This window comes from Acinonyx jubatus, chromosome D3, assembly GCF_027475565.1.
Source record: "Acinonyx jubatus isolate Ajub_Pintada_27869175 chromosome D3, VMU_Ajub_asm_v1.0, whole genome shotgun sequence".
NCBI classification, from domain to species: domain Eukaryota; kingdom Metazoa; phylum Chordata; class Mammalia; order Carnivora; family Felidae; genus Acinonyx; species Acinonyx jubatus.
Window position 1 is genome coordinate 64,740,965 of NC_069392.1, and position 22,794 is coordinate 64,763,758.

The 22,794-nt window shown below is 38.1% G+C and overlaps 1 protein-coding gene across 6 annotated transcripts in view; it reads left to right on the top strand.

The window, feature by feature from the left end:
• The window catches only part of ARK2N (arkadia (RNF111) N-terminal like PKA signaling regulator 2N), an 84,945-nt gene that overhangs the window by 17,774 nt on the left and 44,377 nt on the right, over positions 1-22,794 (top strand). For all 6 annotated transcript variants that reach the window (XM_027068895.2, XM_027068899.2, XM_027068897.2 and 3 more), the window contains exon 2: positions 19,747-20,531. In XM_027068895.2, the coding sequence (XP_026924696.1) occupies positions 19,817-20,531 (715 nt within the window). In that variant the 5' untranslated portion in view covers positions 19,747-19,816. The remainder of the gene's footprint in view (positions 1-19,746; positions 20,532-22,794) is intronic.

Genomic DNA, 22,794 nt, shown 5'->3' on the forward strand with positions numbered 1-22,794 from the left:
TGGCTATGTTACATTCCTCTTTCTTTTTCTCTTTTTATGGTGCCAATATATCTTCTCTCTGACATACTTACCACAGTAGTAAATTTCATGTTTGTGTGATTATTCAGTTGTGTGATTATTCATTTGTCTCTTTCTTAGACTTTACTGTCAGGTAAGTACTGCATATTTCCCAGTGCCTGGTGCAGGTACTCAATAAATATGTGCCTAATACATGAATGGATTCAGATAACATTATAGACATGTTACAGTGTTCGTTCTGTGAGGAACTTGAAGTGAAGAGGAAGAAGAGAGAATAGAAAGGTTTAAAAAAATACTGTTTCTTGAAATTTGACTTTGAAGTTGTGTACTAGGTGCTTTGCATGTGTTACTCATTTTGTCCTGCCAAGGACTGAAGTTTTAGAAACAAGGAAATTGTGGCTTAGAGAACATCAGTAATTTGTCAGTGGATACATGGTGCTTCAAATTAACTTTCTTTTCTTGCATCAGGAATGATGTTCTTAGGAACTTTTGTTCTCTTGTTGGAAAGGTGTGGATCACCATATCTCATGGCTACCACTGTATTGAATTAGTGTTACTACCATATTGTATGAATGCTGAGAGTAACATTGATGAAAAGTGACTGACAGCAGTTTTATTTATGCAGGATTATTGTCTTTGCTAACATAGACCTCTTCATATTAATCTAATCAATTTTAAGTTATTTCAAATGAAACTTTGAAATCCCATCTTGGGTTTTGAGTCCAGTGCCTCTGACCTTTCTTGCTTTTAATGTTTTTTCTCATGTCTCTCTTGGTATAGAGTTTTAAGATTCTGTGGTAGCCCACTTTATCCTTGCTTTCATTTATTAAAATCATTCTTACCTTTCCAAACCCATATTTTATTATCTTCTTCATAGATAGTTTTCCTGGTTCTGATCTGGTGAATGTCTGGAGTTGTTTATACCTCTCCTGTAGCACTTCCTTAATTTTGCGCTACTTGTTACATTCATCCAGTTCATTTGTGTGAGCTGCTTACTGTCTTTAACTGCTCTGAAACACTTAAATAGTAGGTTTTCAAGCCACTGATTTGTTTCTGATTATATCTCAGTGTGAGTACTGTGATTTATTCATTTTTGTAAGCCCAGACCTAGCACGTTGCTTGACATAATAGGTATTTGATACATATTAGTTGAATTAAATATCCTCTGCCCTAGTTTTTCTTTTAAAAATGGTTTTAAGGGGCACCTGGGTGGCGCAGTCGGTTAAGCGTCCGACTTCAGCCAGGTCACGATCTCGCGGTCCGTGAGTTCGAGCCCCGCGTCAGGCTTTGGGCTGATGGCTCGGAGCCTGGAGCCTGTTTCCGATTCTGTGTCTCCCTCTCTCTCTGCCCCTCCCCCGTTCATGCTCTGTCTCTCTCTGTCCCAAAAATAAATAAAAAATGTTGAAAAAAAAATTTTAAAAATGGTTTTAATATTTTGAAGAGACACATAACAAGGTCAGATTTTAGTTTTTAAACAAAATAATTCTGGTTGCATTTGTAGCAATCAAGAGTGGGTATGAGGGACCACTATGATTATTATAGTAGTCCAGGCAGTAGGGAAATGAAAATGCCTGAAGGGTATTTGGGTGGCCAAATTGATAGGATGTGGTGTTAAAATGGAATTTGGGGGTATCCCTTTTGGATTTGATAATGATACAGAATTAATTACACATTAAGTGCTTGCTAGAGGAAAGGCAGGTTTGGGTTTTTTTGTTTTTTTTTTTAAACACGAAATTTGCAGTATCTTTAAGATAATTTAACTAGAATGTCAAGGAGGCGATTGATCACCGGGTTTTTGGAGATCTTTGGAAGAGCCCTTTGGTCTAAAGTTGTGAATTTGGGAGCTAAGGTGTTGATCATACCACCTTGAATTACAACAAGAGAAAAGAGGGCCCAACTCTGGGCCAAGAAGAACTAAATTTGGAGTTCCAGGTTGGTGAACACTAGGAGATTGGGGAGAGTGGTGTGCCTGGAGAGAGCATGGAAGCTCCACATACTTTCCCCATGTGCCTCTTCATCTGGTTGTTGATTCATATCCTTTAAACTGGAATATGTCAATTATTCAATCAAGATGACCTGGTGGAAACTCTTCCCGTAGGTTATTAAAGTGGCTACTTTGGACATGATGCGCCCAGAGCCCCTGTCAAAGATAATTCTTTGTTGAAGTTGAAGAACATCATTCTGGCACCTCACATTGGAAGTAGTCCTTACCAAGCCAGTTGACAGATGATGGAATATTTGGTTGTATGTATCCTGGTTTCTCTCAATGGTCTTAACCATTCCTAATGAATTGGTACTTAAATGATCTTATGCGAGCTGAGACTTCACTGGGATGAAACATGACAGATTAAATGGGAAAACAATTCTTAAAAAAATAACTACATTTAGAGAGATGAGAATGAGTCAACAAAGGAGATATAAGTTGGTTGAATTGGAGAGGAAGGAGGAAAAACCAGAATAGTGTGATGGTATAGAAGTCTGTGGAAAAGGATTTTCAAGAAGGAGGAAATATGGTTAACAGCATCAGATACTGCTCAGAGGTAAGGAATGAAGACTTAAACTTGTCTCTTGGATTTAATAACATGAAATAAAGGTAGTCTTAGCAAACTTTAGGTGGAATAATGGAAACAGATTAGATTGCATTGGGTTAAGCAGCGAAAGATAAGGAGTTAGAGATGCTGAGGCTCTGAGTGGCTCAGTCAGTTAAGCACCTGACTTCTGCTCGGGTCATGATTTCGTGGTTTGTGAGTTCGAGCCCTATATTGGGCTCTCTTCTGTTTCTGCTATCAGTGTAGAGCTCACTTTGGGTCCTCTGTCCCCCCTGCCTCTCTCCCAATCGCACATGTGCACGTGCTCTTTCTCTCTCTTTCAAAAATGAATCAACACTGGGAAAAAAAGGAATTAGAGATGCTGTTGGATCCTAAAGTTTGGTAGTTGAGGTGAAAGAGCAAGAAAGATGTGTGCCTTTGTTTTTGTTTCTTTTAAAGTGAGACATGGACATACTTTTCAAACATTTCGTTCCCTTCAGTGTCTTTGCAGAGCAGAAATTTTTAATTTTAATAGTCTATTTTTTCTTTCCAGGGTTGTGCTTTGGGCATTACATTTAAAAATTCATTGCCAAGGGGCGCCTGGGTGGCTCAGTTGGTTGAGTGTCTGACTTTGGCTCCGGTTATGATCTTGTGGTTCACAGGTTTGAGCCCTGTGTCGGGCTCTGTGCTGACAGCTCGGAGCCTGGATCCTGCTTTGGAATCTGTATCTCCCTCTCTCTGCCTCTCCCTTGCTCGCGCTCTCTCTCTCTCTCAAAAACAAAAATAAAGCATTAAAAAAAATTTTAAAAACTTTATTGCCAAAGGCACTTAGGTGGCTCAGTCAGTTAAGCGACTCTTGATTTTGGTGGGTCATGATCTCACAGTTGGTAAGATTGAGCCCTGCATAGGGGGCTCTGTGCTGATAGGGCAGAGCTTGCTTGGGATTCACACTCTCCCTGTCTTTCTCTCAAAAAATAACATTAAAAGAAATGAAAATTCATTGCCAAACCTAAGTTCACTTAAGTATTCTCCTGTTTTCCACTAGAATTTTTATAGTTTTGCATTTTACATTTATGTCTCTCATCCATTTTGAGTTAAGTTTTGTGAAATGTGTAAGGTCTGTGTCTAGGTGATTTTTTTTTTATTCCACCACCACCCCCTAGGTGATTTTTTTTTTCATGTGAATGTCCAGTTGTTCCAGTACCATTTGTTCAATAGAATTATTTATCCATTGAATTGCTTTTATTGCTCTTTCATCAGTGGTTAGTTAAATGTGTTCTGGGCTCTCTATATTCTGTTCCATTTATCTGTGTGTCTGCCTTTTGGCTCGTACGACATTGTCTTGATTACCGTAGCTTTTATAGTGAGTCTTGAAACTGAGTAATGTCAGTCCTTCAACCTTCTGTACCGTGTTGACTATTCTGGGTCTTTTGCTTTTCCATATAAACTTTGGAATCTGTATGTCGATATCTACAAAATAGCTTGGGGTTTTGGTTGGGAATATATCGAATCTGGATCAGATTGGGAAAAATTGACATCTCAACAATAATGAGTCTTCCAAACTATGGATACAGACTGTTCCCCTATTTCTTTATATCATCTTAAAAGTTAAGAATAGACAACTTTGATCTGTGGTGATAAAGGTCCAAAAGATGGTTACTTTTGGGGGAGGGGCAGGTAATGATTAGGGCATGGAGGAGGCTTTTGGGATTTGGGGAGTGTTCTGTTATCTATGTGGTCATTATATGGATATGTTTATTTTGTAAAAATCATCAAGTTGTATACTTAACAATGTGTACACTTCTTTGGTAAAATTTTCAAAAAAAAAATTTTTTTTTTTGAGGGAGACTGCAAGTAGGAGAGGGGACATAGGGAGAGGGGGAAAGAGGATCCGAAATGAGTTCTATGCTGACAGCCAAGAGCCCTGTGTAGGTCTCAAACTGCGCGATCATCATCTAAGCCAAAGTCAGATGCTTAACTGACTAAGCCACCCATGTGCCCCTATTTTCAATATTTATTAAAAAAGAAAAAAAAAAACTTAGAGGAGAGAGTCTGACTGTTTTGATTAAAGAGCAGAAAACTTGGAACCCAAATTTGTGTTTTAGTGGTCTTAATACTTAGTAGCTTTGAAATTTTGTGGGTATAGATTTTTTTGTGAGGAAGGAAGTAGGTAAAGAATTTAAATATTGAAAATAAGAGTAGACTTATATGAAAGGTTTTGGGGTTTCTTATAGATTGTTTTTATGTTGAATGGTTTATGGTCACAGATACAGAGAGAACTTTTTTAGTATCAATTTTAAACAAAATGACGGACCGAAGTAGACTAAATCTTGGGAAAAAATTAGGTCATGAATTCTATTTGAAACATAGTGTTCTCCCAAGGGTGGTTGGTGTAAGCCCTATTACTTGGTATTTGATGCTAGATTAGAACAGTAGAAGGCGTCCTGTTTGGAACAGTTCCACATTATTGCAAGGAAATAGGATCACTTGTAAGGATTTAAAAAGTTTTTAAAAAAAATATTTATTTTGAGAAAGAGAGTGCAAGCGGGGGAGGGGCAGAAAGAGAGAGGGAGACACAGAATCCGAAGCAGGCTCCAGGCTCTGAGCTGTCAGCACAGAGCCCGATGCGGGGCTCGAACTTTTGAACTGTGCGATCATGATGTCAGAAGTTGGACACTCAACCAACTGAGCCACCCAGGTGCCTGTAAGGATTTTTTTTTTTTTTAACTTTTTGTGACCACAGGAAATATTATATCTTGTACTTTAGTGATCAGGAGCATTGTTATTTTCTCATTAAAATGTTGACCATCTTTAAAGTTGCTTTTGTGTCTAAGTAGCCATATTTACTGCAGAGTATTGTTTTATATAAGAGAGCAATGTTGGAATTCAAGAATTATCTAATAATATGGCTTGTACGTAAATTAATGGGTTAATCGGTATATATCATGTTTGAGGCATTAGCTGCTTATTTTTCTTACAGGTCTAAGGTGGTGATATGTAGGAATGCTAGCAATTAGAATGCCCCATTTTACCTTGACTGTAGAGAAAATCTTGCCTAGAAGCAGTTTCACATAATGGGCTGTGATTGTGTCAACTTGTGGTTTCAACGGAAAAGTGCCTGTAGCAACAGTAAACTTCTAACAGCAGATGACTTCAGTTTGCATTTGTCACATTAGGAACAACAATACTGTTTTAGTTTATTCATTCATTCATTTTATGTCTTTATAATGGTGTTAAAGGATGGTTAGTGATTGTAGCCCAAAAGGAGTAAAATCGAGCAGTGTAAAAGGCAAACCTTTCCTATGTTGAGTGTTTAATGATTTTGTATACTCTGCTATGTCAAAACTCTCAGGAGTGTTTCCTATAGTGGTTGGTCTTAGATAAGACCCCGTTAATCATTGTCTATTCTCACAATTCTAAGTTCACAGGAAGTTCTTAAACATCTAAAAATATATTGTGAGAAGGAAGACTTTCTTATATGTGTGTGTTTTATTAATGCTTTTATATCTTTTTTTGGTCCAAGTATAATTTGTTACCTATCAGTTTATATGCTAAAGCAACAGATTTACATTTTTTAAAAAGTCTGTTTAGAGTCTCTCCTCTATTTTATGCTTTTTCTAATTTGATTCATCTACCATTCATCTGTATTCATCTACCACCTCTTCTTGTATGGATAATGTCCAAATCTGTATCTCTTTATTTTTTTCCTTTGAGACCTATATTCCTAAGCATTAATCTAGTTCAAATTAAAGTTGGTTGTTTCTCTTTTTACTTTCCAGTAGTCCATATCTTAGTTTGGGGTTACCCTGTACCTAGTTGCAAATGCCAATAACTATCCAAGGAGTGGAGTGTTCCATATTGTCCTGTGGGTTGAACTGGTTGATAATGTTCAAGTCTTCTAAATTTTTGCTGACTTTCTGTCTAGTTTTATCCGTTGAGGACTGGAAATCTGCAACTTTTGGTGTTGAATTCTCTCCTTTCCATTTTGTTAGTATTTTGATTTTTATATTTTCCTGATACATTAGCTTTTGTATCATTATGAAATGTCCCTCTTTATCTCTAGTAACATTTCTTGTCTTAGTCTATTTTTATCTCATGTTTATATAAACATTAGCTCTCCTGTTGTTGGTCTCTGCATACTATATCTTTTTCCATTATTTTCCCTCAACCTGTTTTATCTTTGAATCTAAGGTATGTTTCTTAGACTATATACAATTGGGTCTTTTTTATTTATTCTGATAATCTCTGCCTTTTGATTGGAGCATTTAGGCCATTTACATTTAATATAATTTTTAATTTAGTTGATTTACATTTGCTGTTTTATTTTTTTAAATATTTAAACATTTTTTTAATGTTTGTTTATTTTTGAGAGAGAGAGACTGAGTGCAAGTGGGGAAGGCAGAGAGGGAGTGAGGGAGACACAGAATCCGAAGCAGGCTCCAGGCTGTAGGCTCTGAGCTGTCAGCACAGAGCCCAATGAGGGTCTTGAACTCATGAACTGTGAGATCATGACCTGAGCTGAAACCAAGAGTCGGATACTTAACCAACTGAGCCACCCAGGCGCCCCTGCCATTTTATTTTCTAATGTCTTATTGTTGTTACTGTGTACCTTCTTTACTGTCTTGGGAGATACGTATGTGTGTGTCTATTATTCATTTTAGTGGTTGCTATGGAGATTACATCTGTATCTTCATTTGTCACAGTTGTCTTCAAATTAGTGTTTATTTAATTTCAATAAAATATAGAAACATTGCACCAGTAGGGAAAAGCTCCATCTCCTCCTTCCTTTTTATAGTATTACTTTTGTATATTATAACAGCTGTGTGTATTGTAAACCTTGCAATACAGTGTTATAATTACTGCTCTGTGTAGTCTTATTTTTTAAGAGAAGAAATAAGAATCATTTATAGCATCTTTTATGCTAACATACATATTTAGCATTTTTTGTTGTCTGCATTTCATTTTGTGGATTTGAGTCACAAATTCTTTCCTTTTAGCCTAAAGAATTTCCTTTATTATTTCTCGTAAAGCAGGTCTGCTACTAATGAAATTTCTTAGTCTGTTTATCTGGGAATTTTCTTTTCTTTCTTTCTTTCTTTCTTTCTTTCTTTCTTTCTTTCTTTCTTTCTTTTGTAAATCTTTTATTTTTATTTTTTTAAATGTTTATTTTTGAGAGAGAAAGAGGATTTGAAGCGGGCTCTGTGCTGACAGAGAGCCTGATGCAGGGCTCAAACCCATGAACTACAAGAGCATGACCTGAGGCAAAGTCCGGCTCTTAACTGACTCTGCCACCCAGGTGCCTGTTTTTTTTTTTTTTCTTCCCTTCATTTTATTTATTTTTTTAGTAATCTCTGCATTCAATGTGGGACTTGAACCTATGACCCTGAGATCAGGAGTCACATACTCTTCCAATTGAGCCAGCCAGGCACCCCCATTTTAAAAAATTCTTTTGTTTTTCTTATTTTTAAAAAATCTTTTTAATGTTTATTTTTGAGAGAGAGAGAGAAAGAGAGACAATGTGAGTGGGGGAGGGGCAGATAGAGAGGGAGACACAGACTCCGAAGCAGGGTCCAGACTCCGAGCTGTCAGCACAGAACCCGATGCGGAGCTTGAACTCACGAACCACGAGATCATGACCTGAGCCGAAGTTGGATGCTCAACTGACTGAGCCACCCAGGCACCCCTGAAAAAATTCTTTTGTTTTTAAAGTAGTCTCTCCACCCAACGCGGGGCTCAGACTTAAGACCCCAAGATAAAAAGTCACATGCTCTATACACACTGCCTAACCAGGTGCCCCTTTTTGTCTTCATTTTGAAAGAATATTTTTGTTGGTTATAGCATTCTTAGTTTTTCTCCTCAGCACTTTGTTCTCTGTTCCTTTTTCTCTCTCTCTCTCTCTCTCTCCCTCTCCCTCTCGCTCTTTTTCTCTCTTTTTTGTTTGTTTTTTTCTTTTAGAGAGAGAGCTCCAGCAGTAGGGAGTGGGAGGCACAGAGGGAGAGACAAGCAGACTCCACATCAGCATGGAGCCCAACACGGGGCTTGGTCCCACAACCCCAGGATCAGGACCTGAGCCAAACTGAAAGGACACTCAGCCTACTGAGCCTCCCTCCCAGGCGGTCCCTCCCCTCATTCTACTTTCTGGCCTCTAGTGTTTTTTTTCTTCTTCTTCTTCTTTTTTTTAAAAGTTTATTTATTTTGAGAGAGGGAGAGAGGGGCAGAGAGAGAAGGAGAGAGAATAATTCCAAGCAGGCTCCATCTGCAATGTCAGCGCATAGCCTGATGTGGGGTTCAGACCCACAAACCGTGAGATCATGACCTGAGCTGAAACCAAGAGTCGGAAGCTTAACTGCTGAGCCACCCAGGCACCCCACACATGTTGATATTCTTGACATTGTCCCTTGTGTTTCAGAGGCCCTGTTCATTTTTCTTCATTCTTTTTCTTTCTTTTCTTCCGATTGCACAGTTTCTCTTATCATTTTGTTCACTGATTTCTCTGTTCTGTCATCTTGAACATGTCGTTGAGCCCTAGTAGTGAAATTTCTTTTCAATTTTTATATTTCTTTTTTTTTTCTTTTTGAAGTTTTTATTTATTTTTGAGACAGCGCAAGCAGGGGAGGTGCAGAGAGAGAGGGAAACACAGAATCTGAAACAGGCTCAAGGCTCTGAGCTGACAGCACAGAGCCCGATGTGGGCTCGAGCTCAATGAACTGCAAGATCATGACCTGAGCTGCAGTCAGACGCTCAACCAACTGAGCCAACCAGGTGCCCCATCAGTTTTTGTATTTCTTAAGTGGAGAATGTCCATTTGGTTCTCTTGATAATTTGTTTCCTTATTGAGATTGTCTACTTGTTCATTCATTGTTGCTATACTTTAATTTTTAAATCATATCTTTCTTTAGTACTTTGAACATATTTAAAATAGTTCTTTTGAAATCTTTGTGAAGCCCATCTGAGGACACTTGTTTTTCTAGTGACTGCTTTTATCTTCTGTGTATGAGTCACATTTCCTATTTTTTAAAGGTCTCTTAATTTTTTCTTGAAAACTGGACATTTTAGATAATATATTGCAAATATATCCAAATATATTTGGATTCTTACTATTTTTCCCTTTGAACGTGTTGCTCTTTTTTTGTTTAGGTAATGGGTAAATCTGAAATCTGTCTCTCCTGCAGTGTGTTGTTGCTTATGTCTCTGCTCAGTTTTTTATTTTTTATTTTTCCTATTTTAAATTTTAAACCTGGCTAATGGTTGCTCTTGTCCTTTCCAACACGGTTTACTAATCAGCCAGTACTTGTACAGAAATTTTGCTCAAATACCTCCCACCAATAAGGATTCTTGTTCTGTATTGATGGATCTGTACATGGATGGATGAGAGCATTTTAAAGTTCAGGCCATTTTCCAGTCTGCTGGCTTTTTTTTTTTTTTTCTTTTTTTTTCTTTTTTTTTTTTTTTTTTTTTACTCTCTTGGGCCGTTTGGCATTTTCTCTGCATAATCCTGCAGCCTCAGCCAAGAATATGCTTGACCCATTCATGATCACATCCTCAGGCTAGTGGAACCCTTGGCCTCCCTGCTTGCTTGCTGAGATTGTCACTTGCCCCTATAATGCCCTTGGGACGTAGGTGTGGCTAGCGGTTCCAGATTGAGTGAGGCCTCTTTGTAAGTGCAAAAGCTGACCCTCACATCCTCTTGGCCTGCTGCATGGAGTTAGGCTGAACCTATTGAGCTCCATGGACTTGGGGGAGGAATGGGAGCAGCCCCAGGCAAGGAACACCACAGACCCCCACTATTCTTAATAAAAATCCTGCAGGTTTTTAAACATCAGTATGTTTTGTGTATACTTTTGACAGATTCCTAGAGCTCTGAATTGGTGGTTTTGATTAATTTTGTCATGCCTTATAATTACATTTTGGGGAGTTTTGCTGACCCCATCCCTTGCTCGTAGCCAGAAGTCCTGCCCTACCAATACTTACGAAACCCTGCATACTCATAATCTGTCCCCTCTTCTTCAGTTCCTGAAGAACTATCCTGACATTTTGGTAACCATTCCTTTGCTTTTTAAAATAGTTTTATTTTGTCTTAGTTTGGACTTTGTATATGTTGAATGACACAGGTTTTTTTGCAGTTAGCTTTTTTTTTTTTTGCTTACCATCGTTTTTATTGTTTTATCTATGTTGATGTAGTTGTCTTTTGTTTCCACGGCTATATGCTCCTTTATTGTACCACAATGTAGAATGTACCACAATTTATTTTTCCATTCCACTGTTTGTAGTAGATGTTTTGTTTTTGTTTTGTCTATCTCAGAAACAGAGCTGCTGTGACCCATGTGTTTCTCTAGACAATGTTTTTCAAGTTTTAGGTCACCACCTACTGGGTTGTGAAATCAGTTGACTGAGTCATGACCAACACTAAATTTTTTCAATGTATAGAATGAAAAAGAAAACATCTGAGTACGTACTTGACATAGGTTTTTGTTTCATGAATGTTACCACAGGAAGCTCCAAACTCCTAAGTCACCCCTTATTTCCTGCAGTCTAATCTTCAGAAAGCACCACGCAGTCCCTGTTCTTTTCCTTCCCCTCCTTCTCCAGCTCAGTTCTACTTTAGTTCATCATCAGCACAATCACCAATATTCTTAACTTCCTCTCTGAACTTCCCCTTTACCTTCTTGCACTAATAGCAACATGGCTTTCCACTGAGGGCACTGCTTTACCTTGCAAGGGAGTGGCTGTGCTTTTTTTCCTCCTGCAGTCCTTATCCTCTGCCTTGGATTTCCTTGTTCCTCATTGCCACTTTTCAGATAATTGCTGTCATCTTTTGACCACTGACCCGTTATGCTGTGATGATTTTTGTTCCTTGCTTAGTGTCATTTTGTCCATTATTACTGTTAATTCTTGGTGATTTCAGTATACACAGATGATCCTTCTGACACTGCCCACTCAGTTCTGTGAACTCACCTGTAATGATTTTGTTCTCTACCTTAGCCACTTATTTCCACAGTCATACTTTAACCAATGTTTCTCAAACTATCTGTTGCGAAGGACCATTGTATTTTTTTTTTAAGTTGATTTATTTATTTTGAGAGAGACAGGATGCAGAGGAGGGGCAGAGAGAGGGGGAGAATCCCAAGCAAGCTCTACGTGGTCAGTGCAGAGTCCCATACGGGGCCCCAAACTCATGAAACTGTGAGATCATGACCTGAGTCACAATCAAGAGTCACATGCTTAATTGACTGAGCCACCCAGATGCCCCTGGACCAGTGTATTTTTATTTCCAATCCAAATTGGTAGATTTTTGTTTTGTAAAATACGGTCAGCTAACTACTAGGAAATTGAAATGCTGTTTGATTGTCATGACAGTATCAAATGGCTCAAAGTTTCTAGTCAATTACTCTTAATTTCTATAAGATAGTCCTTGAAGAACAACATTTTTAGTATAGCACTATTTTAGATCTTGGCAGTTACCAATAAATGTAACCCTTCCATCCTTAACTCCACTGGGATGTCCATTCCATTGGACATTTTCACTGCCCTGTACCTTCTGGATGTGATAATTACAATCATTTCCTTGCATGCACTCTTGTTTCTTTCTTGTACTGTTCTGCTTGCTTGGTGAAACTAGAATTCTGGTTAAATTTCTTCCTCTTCTGTGCTTGGACTTACGTAGCTGAACTTCAGAGGAGAAAAACATAACCACATGTGCCAGTTTCACTTGAAATTCATACTCCAGCCCTTAAAGTGGGCCCTTGTTATTGCCTGGAAATCCTACACTGTATTTCCCTAGTGTCTTCACTTCCTCACTACTTTTTCACACCTGGTCCTGTGATCAACCTCAACACCACCTCATTGGTCTTCCCTTTTAACAGTGACCTTGGTTTCTACTGCCTTGTTGTGGTCAGAAGGAACTTCCACAGATTCCCATTTTGTTTATCACTGGGCTATGAAAATTAGAATGACACCTTTTGTCTTGACAATAATTTTTGCCTTAAGGTCTATTTTACGTATTAATCATAGAGATAAGTCAGCTGAGGGTTATGTAATTTTTCATTTATATAATTTTTTATTTCTTTAAATTTATATAAGTCCCTTTGTATGGTAGATGGACATTAAATAAAATTAATGACAATTATGCAAAATACTATGAAAGAAAATAGGCTTATGATCTGTATATAACAGGGATCCTATTAATAGGTACCAAAGGCAACCCCAAGGAAGTGATACTTACTCTGATATATGTGAAGAGTAGCCAGCAAGAGGGCTGGCACAAAATAAGTAAAAGGCCAGAGATCTGAAAAAAAAAAAAGAAAAGAGGAAAACAAAACAAAACAAAACTGTTTGTGTAATATTCTTTGTAGCTAGAGGGAGCTAGGGTGTGAGTGACCCAAGATGAAACTGGAGATGGTGGGCAGAGGTTTTGAGCAGGGAAGAGCAATCACACACTGCCCTCCTACCCCCATCCCTTAAGTTTGTGTTAGCGGTCCCTACATAGTGTGGGAATTGAGTAAGTAGTATTGCGAATTATTCTTTTTGACACTGTGTAAATTACTGTGCTTAGCATTTTTATTCTCCTCAGATTTTCTGTAGCAAAAGTTTGAACCCTTTTCCATTTTCACAAATTTCAAAACCTGCTCATTTCACCTTGTATTAAGTTTTGCTGACCAAGAATGAGGTCTAGTATGAAAGAAACTCCTCCAGATGTTCACAGTAGCCTCATTTAGCCTTATACTTTGCTATTTTCACTCCTTTTTCTTAATACTTTCCCCTTCTCTGTCTTAGAGGGGCAGTATATTGCTTCCTTTCCATGGTTTAACTCTTTCCTGTCTTCCTCTTTTGTCATCTTAGTTTCTTAACGCAGGACTAATACATGCTGCATTTTGATTGTCCAGAACCCAGGTTTTTAAAATAATTGCATATAATCCTTTATAAAGGGGCGAGATAACTCCCATAAAACTCAGGTTGCCTTGATACTCTCCTCTTGTTCGTCGCCCCATTCCAACCTTGTAAGACATTAAAAAAAAATACTTTATGTGGAATCTAAAAAAGAAAAATTTCTCATATAAACATGTCATATTTGCCTTGCAAAAATATTGTTCTGCCTGCTGTATGGAGCTCAGGTTGGTGGTCCAGGAGCAAGACTGAATATGGAAAGAGAAGATGATTGTCAGTGGTTCCATTGAAAAATAAATAATGGAGGTTGTGTTTAGAGTGATTGACAGTGGAGATAGAAAATAGTAGGCTGGAAATATAAGGAGGTAGGACCGATGGGAATTAGTGAATAATGGGATGCAATAAGTAAAGGAGAAGGCATTGTCAAGGATAACCCTCAGGTTTTTGATACGAGCAACTGAAGTAAGCAGTGATGCTTTTTTTTACTGAACAAGGGAAAGCTAGAGAAGAAGCAGAGAGGGGGTAGTTCAGAGATGGGTAATTTGGTTTTGGGCATGAAGAGATTGTAGTTTGGCCTTTATGAAATCTAAATGCAGATGTCAGGTGGCTATTTGTGTAGACTGGTATAGAGCTTGGAAAAGAGCTGAGATGGAGAGACAGAATTACTAGTATAGGGATGGTATTGGAAAGATTGGTAGAAAAGATTACTTTGATGGGTGTGAAAAGGATCTACCCTTGGACTAATGCCTGAGGTTTGGTAGAGGAAGTTAAGTCTATAAAGTAGGCTGAGAAGGAGCAATCAGAAGAAGGAAGCCTGGAAGCTACAGAAAAACATTAGTTTAAGGGGGAGAGGGAGTGGATATAGAATGCTGCTTAGACATTGAGTAAGATGAGGGCCAAACTATGTTTGTTGGATTTAAAGTTATGGGGATCATTAATGACCTTAATAAGAACTGTTCTTCAGGTGTGATAAAAGCAGGTGTCAGATGGGATTGGGTTGGAGGAGTATGAGAAGTAAAGAAATTGGAGGGAATTTAGACAACTCTTTTAATGAGGTTGGCCGTGAAAGAAGAGAATGGTAATTGGAGGAGGAGATGTGAGATTGAGGAGGTTAAGTAGGAGGAAGATTTTTTCAAATGAATGAGTGGATGGATGGTTGGATAATCCATTTGAGTTATCTCATTTGAGTGAGAGGTTAATGAATGCTGAAGAATAATCAACAAGGGCTTTAGGGAGACGAGGGGGGATTAACTGTAATATCCAGGTAGAAGGGGACCACCTTTAGAGTGGAGATTAGAACAGCATGGTGGAAAAGAAATAAAAATAAATAAATGCTCTCTGTTGTTTATTTAATACATCATTGTAAATTCACTGAATGTTAAATCAGGTGGTTGAGAGCCTTTTATCCCATTTATAAGATGCGGCTATCATTTGATAGTTTTATCATTTCTGCTGCCAGCTACTTTTGATTACCTCTGTCAGGAAAATACATGTATTTTCCCTGACCAAAAACAACATGCAGTAAATACTCTGGTTCTTTGGGAAGATTATTATTTTCTATACATATGACATCTTTTCCCCCTGTGTTTAGGGTACTTCATTTTTATTCTAATGCAGGGAGTTTTGTCAGAACTTCTGTTTTTACTTTCTGTGACTTTTTTCCTTGTGTTTTATGAATTATAACAAAATTCCACTGCAGGGGGCAACTATTACACTTCACAGACTAAATTTGACCCGAACAGTTAAGTAGTTGGTGTCATGAGCAGAAAAGGCACAAATCCCCTTTTCTTCAGAAGACTCTTCAGTAGACTTTTATGTTAGAGTGGATTTTTGAATAGATAATAACTTGTACGTGATAGTAAATTCAAGAGGTAAAGACTTCGTGCAGTAGAAAGGTCTTTTGACTCCTGTTCCCCTCATTTGCTCTCTTTCCTTGCCAGAGTAGCTGGTGTTACCATTTTCTTAAGTATCCTCCCAGAGATTCTGTACATTTACAGACAAACTCACATATAAATATAATTTTGTTCTTTGTTTACACAAATGGTATAATGTACCTTTTTTGTTCATTTAACATTATGTATTGAAAATTGCTTATATTAGTGTATTAAAGAACCTTTTCATCCTTCATGGCCACATCGTATGGACATACCACTGTGAGCTAACTGGTGTCCTATTAATGATGCTAGTGTTTGTGATTAAAATTGCTTTTTTAGGCAGTAAAAGCCTTTCTTTCTTTCTTTCTTTCTTTCTTTCTTTCCTTCTTTCCTTCTTTCCTTCTTTCCTTCTTTCCTTCTTTCCTTCTTTCCTTCTTTCCTTCTTTCCTTCTTTCCTTCTTTCCTTCTTTCCTTCTTTCCTTCTTTCCTTCTTTCCTTCCTTCTTTCCTTCCTTCTTTCCTTCCTTCTTTCCTTCCTTCTTTCCTTCCTTCTTTCCTTCCTTCTTTCCTTCCTTCTTTCCTTCCTTCTTTCCTTCCTTCTTTCCTTCCTTCTTTCCTTCCTTCTTTCCTTCCTTCTTTCCTTCCTTCTTTCCTTCCTTCTTTCCTTCCTTCTTTCCTTCCTTCTTTCCTTCCTTCTTTCCTTCCTTCTTTCCTTCCTTCTTTCCTTCCTTCTTTCCTTCCTTCTTTCCTTCCTTCTTTCCTTCCTTCTTTCCTTCCTTCTTTCCTTCCTTCTTTCCTTCCTTCTTTCCTTCCTTCTTTCCTTCCTTCTTTCCTTCCTTCTTTCCTTCCTTCTTTCCTTCCTTCTTTCCTTCCTTCTTTCCTTCCTTCTTTCCTTCCTTCTTTCCTTCCTTCCTTCCTTCCTTCCTTCCTTCCTTCTTTCCTTCCTTCCTTCCTTCCTTCCTTCCTTCCTTCCTTCCTTCTTTCTTTCTTTCTTTCTTTCTTTCTTTCTTTCTTTCTTTCTTTCTTTCTTTCTTTCTTTCATACAAGTTAGTTAGCATATAGTGCAATAATATTTTCAGGAGTAGATTCCAGTGATTCATCCCCTATGTATAACACCCAGTGCTCATCCCAAAACAGTGTCTTCCTTAATGCCCCTTACTCATTTAGCCTCTCCCCCCTCCCACAACCCCTCCAGCAACCCTCAGTTTATTTTCTGTATTTAAGAGTCTCTTGTTTTGTCCCCCTCCCTGTTTTTGTATTATTTTTGCTTCCCTTCCCTTATGTTCATCTGTTTTGTATCTTAAATTCCACATATGAGGGAAATCATACATTTCTCTGACTTGTTTCATTTAGCGTAATGCTCTTTAGTTCCATCCACGTTGCAAATGGCAAGATTTCATTCTTTTTGATTGCTGTGTAATACTCCATTGTGTGTGTGCATTGTGTGTGTGTGTGTGTATAAACACATACATGTGGACATTTGGGTTCTTTCCATACTTTGGCTATTGTCAATAGCCTGCTATAAACATTGGGGTGCACGTGACCCTTCGAAACAGCATGCCTGTATCCCTTGGATATATACATAGTAGTGCAATTGCTGGGTTGTAGGTGGTTCTATTTTTAACTTTTTGAGGAACCTCCATACTGTTTTCCAGAGTGGCTGCACCAGTTGCATTCCCACCACAGTGCAAAAGAGATCCTCTTTTTCTGCATCCTCGCCAACGTCTGTTGTTGCCTGAGTTGTTAATTTTTAGCTATTCTGACTGGTGTATTGTAAATTTCAATTAACTCTTAGATATAAGGATCTTGAAATGAAAGATAATCATTTGATTGATTTGTCATATTGAAAATACTGATATTGTTATGTTTTCCTACAAAGAAAAGCAGTTTAGATTTATTTGTCTTACCTACACTACTGAAGAAACCAGATTTTTATGGTCATGTTAACGTATTTAATTTTAAAAAAAATTTTTTTACATGTATTTATTTTTGAGAGACAGAGAGAGACAGAGCACAAGTTGGGGAGGGGCAGAGAGAGAAGGAGACGGAATCCGGGACAGGCTGCAGGCTCCAAGCTGACAGCACAGAGCCCGATGTGGGGCTCGAACTCACAAACAGCGAAATCATGACCCGAGCTGAAGTCAGACACTCAACCTACCAAGCCACCTAGGCGCCCCCATATTTACTTTTCAACCTGATGTTATATACTTTAAAAGGTCCAATACCTTCTGCTTTCAAAAATTAGAGACTTTTGATTCTTGTGCTTTATGGCTGACATTAATTTCACTTGAGTATGTTTCTCAAATATTTCAGCTATAAGAAAATTTTTTATTCCAGAAATATTAACTTCATTCTATGCAGAAGAATCAACTCTCATTTTCATTTCGCTAGAAAAATCTTGGTTTATTCCTCATATATGGGGTATTTCATATGTATGAATATTTTATTTCCTGTTATATTGCCAGCATGCTTTAGTTATGACACTGGCAGTTTTCTGGTTTAACTTTTACTCCCTCTGTTGGCTTTCAGAGGTGTTGCATTCCTTTTGGAATGGTGTCAGGAATAACATTTATGCTTACATTTTTATTTAACTCAAAAAATTAGTAATGATGCAAATATGCTTATGAAATAGGCTGCATATGAGATTGTTTTAAATTAATGTTTCCAGTGGCCGTGAATGTTCTGGTTTTCATGAATATGTTGAGGAATCTTCATCAGAATGTCTGTTTTATCAGCAGCTGAGAACAAGGCCATGAAAAACAAAAGATAGTAATACAGATTGTTCATGTTTATGGTAAGGGAAAAAGCAGCCTTGGCATGTTAGATTAAAAAAAGGATTTTCCAAGTATCTTCTAGTTGCTGTCTACCATATGTTGAACTATCAAGTAACTTGATGGAGTGAAGCAGCAGAGCTGTCTTACAGCTCCTGATGAGTACATGTAGCTTAGTATTTGTGTCTGTTACCAGTGGGACATCATGGTAACTGCTTTCTATAACATCACATGTACAGAGTGAGGTACATTCTTAGCATCATCCTTTTAAAACCAAACCACCAGTTAATGAAGACTGCATAGGTCACAAATCTTGCCGTTAAAGATTATGTCCTGTGTCTCCATGAGTTAGTGGAGTTGTAGCACATTCAGTGGGGGAAGGATGTTAGGTTCTAAAGTTAGTATATAAAGGTGAAAAATGTATGTAGGGTGTTTTCTCTTCAACCCCTTAAGTCATTCATAGACTAGAGTGTACTAGGTTCACAAAGTAGTTGATCTGTATTTAGTGGCTATTGTTTATGAAATAAAGCATGTTGAAACACTAGGCTCACATTCAGCCTGATGAGAGGCATGTGGGAACTAGGAAGGACCATGAGGAAACAGTATCATCAGGCCTGGCATTTTTTTTTTAAGTTTATTTATTTTGAGTGAGAGAGAGACAGTGCAATCCAGGGAGGGGGGCAGAGAGAGAGAGAATCCAAAAGAGAGAGAATCACACTTCAAGTATGGAGCATGACACAGGGCTCGATTCCACAAACCATGAGATCACGACCTGAGCTGAAATCAAGAGTTGGACACTTAGCTAACTTAGCCACCCAGGCATTCCAGGCCTGGCATCTTAATACCCCTGTAGAGCAACTCTTCCTGAGAGGCATAGCAAATAGGTTTGGTGCAGAGTTACTTTGGGTGCTCATTTGCCAAGTGCATGTGGTTGAAGGTTTTTTTAAACACAAGTGTACATTTGGGGGCACCTGGGTGGTTCAGTCGGTTGAGCATCCGACTTTGGCTCAGGTCATGATCTCACAATTTGTGAGTTCGAGCCCCGCATCAGGCTCTGTGCTGACAGCTTGCTCAGAGCCTGGAGCCTGCTTCAGATTCTGTGTCTTCTCTCTCTCTGCACGCCCCCCCCCCGCCCCCCCGCACTCATGCTCTGTCTCTGTCTTTCAAAAATAAATAAATGTTCAAAAAAAATGTTAAACACAAGTGTACATTTGATGTTACTCCACTGTAGCTTCTTCTCTTTGAGGATTTGAGTATAAAATTATTGAGTATAGTTAACTTGTTTCTGAGACTTTTGAAAAATCTCGTTCCCAGATTTTTTTTGAAGCATTCTTTTTCCTTTATGTTTAAGTCAGAACGTACATATTTAACTATCAGAGTTTTGAGGCTCCCTTTTTGGACCATTTTAAATAAGGTTTTAAAGTTGAAAATCTTTGGATGCTTGTGCTGGGCTTGCAAGTTCAGTAATTAAGGATTAATATCGTGCCATTATTAGTAATTGTGTATGCTAGTGTTTTGGTAATACTAATAAGTCCTTTGAATTTGACTTAATCAGGCAGATAAACATGTATTTTAAAGGCCTGTGTGATGGTAATTTTTGCTACCCATTTAGAAAGGTATTCATTAAATAATCTACTATTTCTGTTTATTGATTTTGTGTGTTTTTGTACAGGTTGCTTTCCTGTTGCATCTTTGACCTAGTTTCCTAGACTCTGCTCCATGATTGAACTTGAAAGTCTGAAATGAAGATGGAGGAGGCAGTGGGAAAAGTCGAAGAACTCATTGAGTCTGAAGTCCCACCGAAACCATCTGAACAAGAGACAGCTAAGGAGGAAGATGGATCTGTAGAACTGGAATCTCAAGTTCAGAAAGATGGGGTAGTGGATTCTACAGTTCTTTCTTCAATGCCCTGCTTGTTGATGGAACTGAGAAGGGACTCTTCTGAGTCTCAATTAGCATCCACAGAGAGTGACAAGCCAACAACTGGCCGAGTTTATGAGAGTGACTCCTCTAATCACTGCATGCTTTCCCCTTCCTCTAGTGGTCACCTGGCTGATTCAGATACCTTGTCTTCTGCAGAAGAGAATGAGCCCTCCCAGGCAGAAACAGCAGTGGAAGGAGACCCTTCTGGAGTGTCTGGTGCCACTGTTGGGCGCAAATCTCGGCGGTCCCGATCTGAAAGTGAAACATCTACTATGGCTGCCAAGAAAAACCGGCAATCCAGTGATAAACAGAATGGCCGAGTCGCCAAGGTTAAAGGTCATCGGAGCCAAAAGCACAAGGAGAGAATCAGGCTACTGAGACAGAAAAGGGAGGCTGCTGCGCGGAAGAAATATAACCTATTGCAGGACAGTAGTACCAGTGATAGTGACCTGACTTGTGACTCAAGCACGAGCTCATCAGATGATGATGAAGAGGTTTCAGGGAGCAGCAAGACAATCACTGCAGAGATACCAGGTAGAGGATGTTTTTTAAACTGACTGTAGAGCAACCGATGGCATTTCTAAGCTGTCAGGCCGAGTTAGATGAGTGACACTTGAAAAAATCCAGGAGACCTGCAGCTCTGTGTAAATTTGAAGACTGCAGTGTATTAACAAGACATGGCCAGTTTAAAAACCTGTTCTGAGGTTTCCAGTGCACTTTTGCACATCAGCAAAAAAAAAATATTTGAATGGTTAATAATAGGGACAAGATTATTTTTAAGTAATGGAATTTCCTTTCTCTGTAACCCATTACCTGAACTCCCATCATTGCCTTTTTAGCACTGCTTAGATTTAATACTCACTGATCAGCATTATTACTAAGTAAATCCTCCTCAGGAATAGGCACTTTGCTTTATTATATAGCCACTGTACTCGAGCTTATGGTGTCTGAAATAACACGTTCTATCTTCCGTTAAAGTTTTCTAATAACTGTTCTTCCAAAAACCGTAGTTTTAGGCGTTTCCCTCCAGTTCAGCGCATGATAAGATAGTTATCCTTGTGGCACATTTTTCTGTTCTAAGTTGTCACTTGCATTGAAAAGAATGCTTTTTGCAGAATTCCCTCCTTTATCCCCCAAGCTTTAAGAAGTTTGTCAGAAATCTGTTTATTCTAGCTCTTATTGGTGTAAGCGTCTGTAATTTATTACATGTTTGACATACCTGTTTTCTCCATATTACCATATTTGGTACTGTGTACTACAAAGGCAGTCTTGAGAATTCAAGGTGGAAGAAAGACGAAGTCTGAGCAGTTCTTAATTGGCGAATTCTCATTATTGAAGAGACTCTTATGATTAGGAACATTTTATAAACTACATGGCATTTAATAGATAATGACAGCATTGTTTATTGCTACATTAAAGAGGGGGAGGTTTTGGTTTTTAAAATTTTATGGGTGATTGTTTTTTCCTCCTAGTTTTCTGGAATGTTTGTTTCTACACATGAAGACAGCATATTGCTGATAATACAAAGAATATTTCAAGAAAAATCATATTGGTTAATTAAACCTATAGCCAACCAAACTTCTATAAACTCAGTAACAATGATTTTATAGGTGTTCATCTCATAATAAAAGTCTCATCCTTATAGTACATTAAATATGAGTTTTTAACAATTAGAAATGCTTACTGTTTAAATATCTGTTGAATTCCTTTGGTAGTTCTCTGTGTTAAAATTGCTGGGGAGGGGATTTAATTGACGTTCATCAGTTGAAAGCATGAGAGAGCAGATTTTGGGGTTGTTCTCCGGCAGATTCTAGGTATATTTAAGTTTTACATTTAATAATGTGTTTAAGAAAGCTTGATTAACACCTGTAAAATTGTTTATTCATGCATTCTCATGTCCTGTGTTCTAATCTATTAATTAAGATCATAATGAATCTTCAATACAGTGCTTAATTTCACTCACCGAACAGAGTTTTAGGTACCACACCAATATTTTACCTCCTTATGGAAAGGGAAAAGAAGGCAGGTGAACAGAATTCTTTTTGACAATAGATCCAGTTATGGAAGTGGCATGAGAAATGTCTTTATGGGCACTCCCCCTGTTTGGCTTACGTAGATTAGGTATGCTTTGTGTATATTATCCAAACTTCCTTGGTTAATGACTGCTTTCACCAGTGTGTAAAACTTGAAAACACCAGTCTGTTTCTTGTCTATTCTGAAGTGTATGCAAACCAAAACACCAAAGTAAATTATCTGAATCTATGATTTAATTTCTTTTGCTTACACCACTTAGTAAGTTTGTGGCTTTTGAAAGTTTGTGAAATTTTCTAAGGTAATCCCAGAGAATCAAATGGTAGGTAAGGTGCTGGGCCACTGTATATGACTGCCTACACTGCACACCACATGTTTCAGGAGGTACTGTTCATATAGGTGGTTATGCAAAGCGCAAAAGAGGGAACAGCCTAAGTTTAAATATTAGGAAGTTCATTTCAACTGTCTATATTGCTACCCCTAAAAAATTGTGACAGCGTGCATTTGTAATGTAATAATAATGTACCCCTCAGTTTCCTGAGTCACATTATGACTTCAGGAAGGGGATATACTCAACCTTATAGCTAGGGCAGTTGTTGAAGAGTTATATAAATTGTAAAGATAGGATAAATTATGAACTGACTTGAGGGCAGCAACATGGACATTCAGGTGAACTTAAACTGGATGTACCTGATGGAATCTCTTAGATTTTGAAATTTGAATAAGCTGTTTACACAGAATGAAAATCCAGAGGAAAAGTAGAAAC